We start from the raw sequence: 9,547 nt of genomic DNA, 5'->3' as shown, positions 1-9,547 counted from the left end.
GTGCTCTACAGGCTTTAAAATAAAATGATGAAGCAGGTCAGTTCGAGACTTCATGTGTCTGATACTTGGAGTTTAAAGCATTTAAAGCACATGATTGTGAAATAAAACTGCTGGAAGGACCTGACGGTTCACTCCGTGTGACTCACCTCATTACAGTCTGTCACGGGCTGACTCAGTATACAACCAGCCGCTGTGTTTTTTCCACAGTTAGGATTCTGAAAGCCTCCGGCCCTGACAACCCGTGATGACTTCATTTAAGAGGAAAAGCTAAGATGGTTGCTGGCCTTGGTCAGCGAGGGAGTGCCCAGGAATGTTTCCCGGCTGTGGCAAATATTTGGCCTTCCAGAGATGTGAGAGGGCAACACTTAAACAGAGGAAAGAAACGAGCGCTCCTCTCATCTGCCTCGCCACGCTGCCGTGGAAACAGATTCCTGAGCCTAACGTGCGCGACGCTTTATGGACTGTGGTGTGTTTGTGCAGACAGCTCATCAGAATGTGTGTGTGAGGCGTGAACAGCTCAGGGGAACATGGAGGCTCACTTTGAACATCATCATTTCCACTCAGTCACTCAGCTGTGTGAAAAATACTCCGGTGCTCCTTCTGAAGCTTACAGAGGTGTGCTGCGCGACACACTGACGCTTCATGAACCTTCACTGTGTGTCCCTGTGGGTGATTGAATAAGAAATATCTGAAGTTGCTCCAGACTTAGATACGAACAAAAGTGATGTACAGACACGGCCCAGGATGCAGGAGAAACACAAAACATCACAAACACCAAACCTCTGACTTGTTCATCGCCCGTCCAACACTAACTGTGGCTGAGCGTGGGGAGGTCGATCCAACGTTAAATCCACACTTTCACATTCAGCTCTCTTCCACAACCATCTCCTGCTTCTTCCTTCTCCCATCTGTGGATAAAACCCTGAGATACTTGAACTCCTAAACTTGGGGCAGCAAATCCACTCGGTGGGCGGTCCACTGAGGACCACAGCCTCACTAGTGCTAACGCAGTACTCGGGTGTGAACCGCCCACTGTGACCAAGAGGTCATCAGTCAACAGAAGCACCCGTCTGAAACAAGTCCGACTCACTGCAGGACACCACACACACTGCAGACAGCAGACAGCATAGTTTGAGGAACTTTCAGCAGATGCTGTGACGTTACTGTCAACTCTTCTGGGGATGATACTCGTGCACCACCGCCTTAAACACCTAAAGTAACTGAACATCATGATGTGTACCGTTCAGACATGCTGGGAAGCAACGCGTTTCTGTCACGTATCCTGCTGAACAAACTGTCCGTGTACGAGTCGCGCAGCTCTCACAGATCATGTCGCGACTGAAAAGCCAGAAGTGCCAACTTTGTAAGAAACATTCATTGTTGATGGACGAGGTCCAACAGATACCTTTGCCATACCAGGTCACATGAGCCAGACACACACACACACACACTGACCAGCCTACATGCTTAGATTATGGGGATGACATCATTATTGGAGGCTGCCAGTGCTGCCCCTCAGCCTATGGACGCAGCTATGGTACGAATTTGAAAATCCTCAGTGGTTTTCAGAGAAGTTGACCTTTGACCTCATTAGGTCGTCGGGATTCAAAGTTGTCCCGTCACCTTCTTCTTAAGCTGTCATATTCACTTCAGGCTGCGCTCAGCAGGGGGTCGCCATGGTGAGTGCCCCATGTGTGCGGTACACAGGTAGGACTAGACAACACAAACTGAAGGACTGTTCAGAGTGTGGATGTAACACAGCTGTGCTGGAGCAGCGTCCACCTCAGCTTCTTATACAAATCAGCCTGAGAGGAAAGGCTGAGCATTACCACTGTGCCTCCATCCAACAAAAACACACAGGCCATCCTCTCTGAACAATGACGTAAACTCTGTGTGAAAGCAGACGCGAAGGATTAAAGAAAATAAACACAAAGCTTTCACAGAGCGTTCCTTTTTGCAGCAGACCAACTCTGCCAGCCTGAGCGGTGCTGTGGTTCGTTTGTAGACAGCCCATAAACGACTCTGTAAAGCTACCAGCTCAAACACCAACTGTAGTGCCAGTGTGTTACCCTGTGAGTTTTGCCACTTGCTACCAGGACTTCTACCCGACACGAGACAGTAATGTAAATTTCATCATTAGACGACGAGTTAAAGTTATCGTGCTGTCGTCTGTAAGTCTGACAGTTTTGTGCGACTCTTCCGACTCGTCCACGGAGCCACCTCACTAAAACGCACCAGAGCCTCCAGCAAGCAGATGTCAGTGAGCATGACAGGAAAGACTAATCGGCCACAGCTGTCCAACACTACAGTCCCCACATTACAATACATGCTATCACAGAGTACAGGTGAGCATCCACACTGTGCCCAGAGAGGATGCAATGAAACGCTGCGGCGGACAAACGGAGTTCTTACAAAACACATGAGGAAACCTAAGTGGTGCGCCTCAGAGGTGCTTCCTGCTGCGCCCGCTCTACTCGACAGGACAAGACGTTCTGGAGACACCGGTGTCCATTTCCCTTTAGTCACAGCTAATGATCATGGTTTCATGTCATGTGCTCTGTACTGGATCATCTGTCACTTCCACCACCTCCTCATAGGCCTCTGCAATATCCTGTGATTTTCAAAATAAACGTCCGGAGCCGCATGCGGCTCTTTAGTCCTTACAGTGCGGCTCCGCGTGGTTTGGGAAAATAAATTAGAAGTGTTTAGATGAAGTGTATTTTATTTATATTAGTTCTTTTTTAACTTGTAGTTCTAAATTGGAAGATTATTGTGATATTGAAATATAAAAATAAAATTCTATTATTTTTTTCATCGCTCAAAATAAGCGTCACACTCGTGGAAGCTGAAACGGCGTGCATTTATCGAGACTTTCAGCCCCACGTAGGCCAGTTATGGATGTTCAGATCCACATTATGTCAGCAGCTCCACCGTGAACTCTGTTAAAACAAACACGCTGACGCCTCACAGACGACAGCTCACAGTCCTGTAAAGATAAAGAGACTTCGTACAGCCCCGACCTGCAGACGCTGTGCGCAGAGGTTCAGGAGCAGAAGTCCCGTTGTAAACATATCACAGCAGACCCGACGATGTTTGCATGAACGCGCTTTACAGCTTCTCTTTATTGACCAGTTTACACACACAGTTGCTGTACGCACACAGCCGGCTGTAGCTTTGCAGCTCACAGCCCCACACATACCACCAGACGTTAAGGCGGCGAGGCCTGATTGCGGGTGCCGCTCAGGTGTGTCCGCCTCCCCTGCAGCGGCGCTGCAGACCACGCAGTTTTTGTTTGCTGGATTATTTTAGTTCAGCTTTTGTTGTATTTCTTTAAGAGTTCAAAATGTGTTCATTACATGAATAAAATGTAGTTTTCTCTGTAGCACTTCATGGAGTTCATAATAAATTCATCTACGTATTTTATATTCTTTACATTTGATCTTTTACATTGTGTGTTGATTGTATTGTTTATTTTAATATTCGTGTACAGCGCTTTGTGACTGCCTGTCTGTGAAAAGCGCTTAATAAATAAACTTTTACTTACTTTAGTTGTTCACACAAAGCATAAAGGTAAAAATCAATATACACAGTGTTATCTTCATTTTAGATGTCAACAAGTATTTGCAGCTCCCATTGTTTTCTTTTGCGTGGAAACTGGCTCCAAATGGCTCTTTGGGTGCTAAAGGTTGCTGACCCCTGACCTAAGCAATCATAGACGTGTGCTGCAGCGTGCAGCTGCCAGCCAAAGCACGATTACACTGCACAGCCGAAAAATTTCACTGCTGTGTAATGTTTGACATTTGCTGTATGTCAGTGTAGTTGGATTAGCAGGGCGGAGTGCGTGCTGGGAGGCGATGGAGCTGGAAGGTGTGTAAGGTCCTCTGGAGTTCGGTATGATAACAGTTCAGTAAACCAGTTTGAGAAGGTCCGATTCTGCTGAAATTCCTCATGAGCTTTGGCAAAAGTACCCGTGTGTGTGTGTGTGTGTGTGTGTGTATTAACATGTTCATGGGGACCACAAATTGGTGGTTTACTATGCTTGTGGGGACCAGGATTTGTTTGAAGGCATTTTTGAGACTCAAAATGTGGTTTTAGTGTCAGGGTTACAATTAGGTTATGGAAAGGTTCAGGGTCAGGCATTCATTTTTAATGGTTAGGGTACGCGGCTAGGGAAACCATTATGTCAATGAGATGCTATAAACACGCACACACACACACTCATGTGTTTGTTTTCCATCAGTGCGGGACTGTTTAGACCTGAAGACAGTTTACTTTCTGCTTTCACGTGCGATGCATGGAGCTGCCTGTGAGTGGATATTTTCTGCAGTCAGAGTAATCATCTTATGATCAGGTCTGTGTTGATTCAAACACACCAACACTGCACTGGAGTCGTTCTACAGCTGGTACAGTTATCAGGCCTCAAACAGAAAACCTGGGAGACTTTTTGTAAAGATGGCTCCAGCAGATTTTCAATCAGGGCCAAAGAGCACTGAAGATGCTCTGACAGTAACACCGTGTTACTGTTGGTTTTGTCTTCATTCAAATCATAAATCAGGGGTGGCAAACTTACAGGCCCAGCAAAGCTGGACAGACATTAGGAACTAAGCAAAGTGATGCTGGTTTTTCCTTTCAGCCGTTGTTCATTGTGGAGGACAAAAGCTCAAACGTGTCTCTGACCTCATGTGTGTCCTCCCTGCTCGTAGCAAACACATCAAAATAAGGCTTTTATGCAAACACTGAATACAAATTTGCTTCCTTGAAAAAGTTACAGTTCAGTATTGAATATTACATAAAACAAAAACTGGACACTGTGCCTGTCACACCGACACAGAGGGGAGCTTCCCTGGTCCAGATCACAAAGTGACTCTGACACCCCGTCACAGATACTCTGTATTTGCATGTAAGTGTGACTCTAACCAGTGCAGACGCAGGGCATGCAGGAAGGCTGACAGCCCCTCCATCACGAGCAGGATGGCGACTGTTAGCACGGCGAAGAATGCGAAGATGATGGCCAGGCCGAAGAACCCGCCCCCGCTCCTGGATGAGAGGCCGAGGTGCATCACCATGGACCAGAGCACCTCTGAGAGCTCTGTGCAGTCGTGACAACAAGGTTTACAGTGAATATCCAGCAGTAAACAACATTACTCAGCATAGTTCTGTTTCTCTGAATGTTTATGATCATCAACAACACAAAGCTGTGTGAGAGTCGCTACTAACGTGCATGAGCCAGGCTGAGGGCCCACAGGCGCAGGTAAGAGGCTGTGTTGGAGATGCACCCCAGGCAGTACTCTATGGTGTGGATAGCCTGGTGGACAGCTACATCGCCGAAATCAAACTGTAGTGAGAGAAGGAACAGCGTGAGCACAGGAGTGTGTACATGCAGGAGGTGTGACCATAAAATCGAACCAAACATTGGCCCAGTTTCTCTTCAGATTAACTTCAGGTCACTTCCTGAACGTGTTCACGTGTGCTCTCACAGCAGATGTAAACTCCTGTTTTCAGCAGGCTTCAGGACTTCTTAGTTGGAGAATCCATCAGGTTAGAAGTGTATGTAGCCCCATACAAATAAGCCTGTCTTCATGATGATGACGAACTCTCTGACCACACCTTGTTCTCTGGATCAATGTTGAACATGTTTCATTGTTTAGAATCTGAGATGTAGTTTAGGAAGGAGAGCATGCTGCAGGGTAACCTTTGTTTATGTAGGAGGAAGCCCTCACACATGCTGTGTAGCATAACTCAGCGAGCATGCTAATCCAGAGAGCTGGGAAACAGCTACTTCTGCTGCTGACAAGCTGCTTTGACCTTTGACCTCTGCCTGTGACTTCTCTCATCAGCTTTAAAACAAAGAGCAGAGAAGTTTCTTCGTCACAGCCAGATCACAGCTCAGGGAGGTGTTTGTTTATTGTAAAGCCCGCGCACTTCCTCCATTTTCTCCATCCTGGAGCGAGGCTAGCCTTTCCTGTGTGGAGCGAGCAGGGAGGGGGAAACATGGCAGTCAAACGCTCCGTGTAGCTTTTGTTCGGTTTTGCTTGGCGCTGATCTGGTTTCCTCTTTCCATGCTCCCCTTTTGTCTTTGGATCAGACAAATGGAGTTCATGGAAGCAGGAGTCATTGTTCCCATTCAAAGGATCACTAATGAAAAACAGAAGTATGAATACGAGCATGCCATAATGGCACAAAACACTGAGGCCAATGACTGAATTGGAAACATTTCCGCTGATAGTGGAAACAAAAGGTAGACTTCTGCTCAGGTGACAGCTTGAAATTTGGGCTGTACCTGACTGACTATGGACGCAGCTTTAGGGGCGAAACGGTGAGATGGGGGCAACAACTCCGGTTGTGCCGAAGTACAACTAGATGGATTTTAGTGAAAACTGACCCTTGACCTGTTGCTCTTTGATCTGGTCACAAAGTAACAACTGTTGCTTCATCTTTTCCCAGTTACTGGATATCTGAACACGTTCTGCGTTTTTCCATAATGATGACTGTGGCTCTGGATGAAGAGCAGGTCATCTCCTCATTGGAAGGCTGGTGGTTTGATCCCTGCCTGCTCCAGTCTGCACACCAAGTATCCTTATAAAGTGCTTTAGAATAGAAAAGCTCTATATACGAACTCAACACACCTGTCACAGGGCGAGAGGCTTTTTCACTCTGTCATGCAAACAAACATGTACCTTCATTCATGCATGCCTGGCAGTTCAGGATTAAAGCACATTTAAACAATTCAAACATGACAAAAACCAAATGAAGCAAGCCAGCATTCAGACATGCTCAGGAAACGTTAAACTCTGAATCTTACCGGCTCTTCCTCTGAGTGCTTGAAAGTAAGCAAAGGTGAAAGGTCAGTGGTGCGATCCACAATCAAATCTTTCAGAAGTTTTCATCACCCAGATTTAATGGGACATGATCCAAGCGAGGACGTGTGTGGAACTCATCAATAAGATGTCTCGCTCTGTAACCCGTACACAATCATTCAGTTCTGTCATGTTTATGATGTGAATGATGTGAATAAGAGCTCAGGTTTGTTCCCAGAATGCTTAGGTCTCATACACAACTGTTATTCTGTGCAGGTTTTTAAAAAGTGACGAGTCCCTGTAGTGTAAACTAAAATTCTGATGTTACAGTCATGGTAAAAAGAAACGACACCTCTAACATCCCTGAAGCCCACCTCAGTGAAGAGCACGGGACACGCTGCACCATGTCATCACTCATTTAACCTGAAACACTCTTCTTCCCACTTCATGCACAGATGTCTGAAGGTCCCACCACAGCATGTCAGTCACTGACTGGGCCATTACGACACCTCCAACTCCTGCTGACCCCGTGTCAACCGAGCTTCAGCCGTCAGACAGGTGACACCTCACCTGACGCTATAATACTTTGGTATACGAAGACGTTTATGGTCAAGCTGTGAGATGCTCAGGCTGCAGAACAAGCTTTATGTTTTTTTGCCGTCTCTCTGAGCATTGCACGGACTTCCACTTTTAGGAAGACTGTGGCTTTGTGTTAACATACAGCGTAAAGCTTGAAGGCCAAGTTCTGCTTCGCAGAGGTGGTCACACCTGCTGCTACTTAACCTGCTAAAGGCTGAACTTCCTCCACTCACTGCTTCTGCAATTTAGCTTCATTCTTGTCAAATAATAATGACACGGTGTAATATGTCACATGCTGTTGGTCGTCTGAGGTTGTGTTTACCTGCTAAGGCCAGATGATTCTGTATTATGTGGTGACTAGGGCTGCTCGATTATGGCAAAAATGATAATCACGATTATTTTCACTGACATTGAGATCTCGATTATTTGACAATATTTATTTAACAATAACAATTTGTTGAATAATGACTTTAAAGATTGTCAAAAAATAGAGTGCAAATACTGATAACAGTGCAAATGTTTGCAATATAAGAAATAAATGAAAAATGTAAACATCTGTTTAGTGAGCTTTGCAGTGTTGCTCTGTGGTGCAGCTACACTGTAGCAAATTTTACACACTGTGTCTACTTGATCCACGTCTGACTGAACCCATAATGTTTCCACACCACTGAAGCTTTTTACCTCTTTTCAACCAACGGCCGTCACTCTCCTCTCCAAATAACTTCTGCTGAGCTTCCCTCGGGTCCTCTTAATCAGCGGTCCCCAACCCCCGGGCCTCGGACCGGTACCGGTCCGTGAGTCGTTTGGTACCGGGCCGCGAGAGTTGAGGCTCAGGTGTGAAATGTTTGGTTTTCAGGGTTTTCAGCGTTATTTTGTTATCGTTTTTATCGTTTACTCGGTTTTCCTGGGTCTTTTCACGTGTGTCATGAATAAATTTTCTTTTTTTCGGTACCGGTACTAGTTTTATTTTGTTGTATTTATCCGCGACACCTTAAAGGCCGGTCCACACGGAGCAGCGCGAGAGTAAAGCACGAGGGAGGGGCTAATAATCGGCTCAGTCATTTTTAATGATCGTTGAAAGCCCAGATCGTAATCGAGATTAAAATTCGATTAATGAGCAGCCCTAGTGGTGATGTGTAAAACCTTTAAAGTGGGTGTCCTGTCTTCTTACCATGACTCAGTTTTTAACAGGAACCTCCCCTCTTGTGTTTCCTGTCTGAGCCACAGTGGAGTGACGCATTGATATGCAGAACCAGCTTCCACACCACTTCAACTTTAACTCGACTTCCAAACAGGGATGTGAGAGTTGCATCGCATGGACCCACTGTGCTTTTCCACACGGTTCACAGGTTTGATTCTCATATTAAATCGTCAGGATCTGGAAGTAACCCTTCTAAGGAAGCCAGACGGATCTCCAGAGAAAGTCCCAGAACATTACATATTTACTTTGTGAATGGATGATAAATGCAGCCTTGCTAACTGTGCAGTGTAAGTCATCACGACAAAAACACTCAAGATTTATTATGAAGAGAAGCCAGAGACACCCGACCCCTGTGTCACTGACTGAAACAAAGGGGGTGGTTCTCGTTCATATTTATGTTCCTGAAATGGAAGAGCCATCTTTTTTCATTTGCTGTGATCACGTCACTGTAATATCTCTATAAAGGGATATTAGTGTGTTTATTTCAGTCCATTTGCACCTGAAATAAGCAGCCATTGCTCTATATGTCCTATCTGAAACATGGAGCTGCAACATTTTGTGCTTTGTGACCTCTGGGCATCTGTGGGAGCCCAGGGAATAGTCAGAGCCCATATGACGCTGAAAGCATCATTCACATCACAATCCTACTAAAATATATATTCGAAACAGAAACCAATTCAAAGCAGAATCTGAGAGAGGACAGAATGTGGCAGTGATGAGACTCACCTCATCGCCTTCTTCTGAGTGCTGGGAGAGCTGGTCGTGGTCCATGATGCCAGCTTCGTCTTCTGTGGGCCCGTTGCCCACCCGCACCCCTCCAAACTTCTGCGTGCCCTGTTGAGTGAGTCCGGTGCATGATGAGGACACGCCTGTTTGCTCTAAAGACTGCTCTAGATTCTCTGCAGGGGTTTCTTCCCTCTTCTGTGACTAGATACAAAAGCCACAAGAGCTGTGTCGAGCTTAAAGCAAG

At 46.0% G+C, this 9,547-nt stretch overlaps 1 protein-coding gene across 4 annotated transcripts in view; it reads right to left on the bottom strand.

Moving 5' to 3' along the window:
* LOC102210478 (V-type proton ATPase 116 kDa subunit a isoform 1-like) overlaps positions 1-9,547 on the bottom strand; it is a 29,371-nt gene that overhangs the window by 3,412 nt on the left and 16,412 nt on the right. Inside the window, exons 18-21 of one of the 4 annotated variants that reach the window (XM_013914834.1) lie at positions 9,304-9,504; positions 6,803-6,820; positions 5,218-5,335; positions 4,918-5,089 (exon numbers count right to left, since the gene is read on the bottom strand). In XM_013914834.1, coding sequence (XP_013770288.1) covers positions 4,918-5,089; positions 5,218-5,335; positions 6,803-6,820; positions 9,304-9,504 — 509 coding nt within the window. The remainder of the gene's footprint in view (positions 1-4,917; positions 5,090-5,217; positions 5,336-6,802; positions 6,821-9,303; positions 9,505-9,547) is intronic. The other 3 variants (XM_005748714.1, XM_013914835.1, XM_005748715.1) reach the window with 3 other exon arrangements.

This window comes from Pundamilia nyererei, unplaced genomic scaffold (assembly GCF_000239375.1).
Source record: "Pundamilia nyererei isolate P.nyererei 1_Seehausen unplaced genomic scaffold, PunNye1.0 scaffold00228, whole genome shotgun sequence".
In the NCBI taxonomy this organism is placed as follows: Eukaryota; Metazoa; Chordata; class Actinopteri; order Cichliformes; family Cichlidae; genus Pundamilia; species Pundamilia nyererei.
This window is presented reverse-complemented; position numbering and strand designations above follow the sequence as displayed.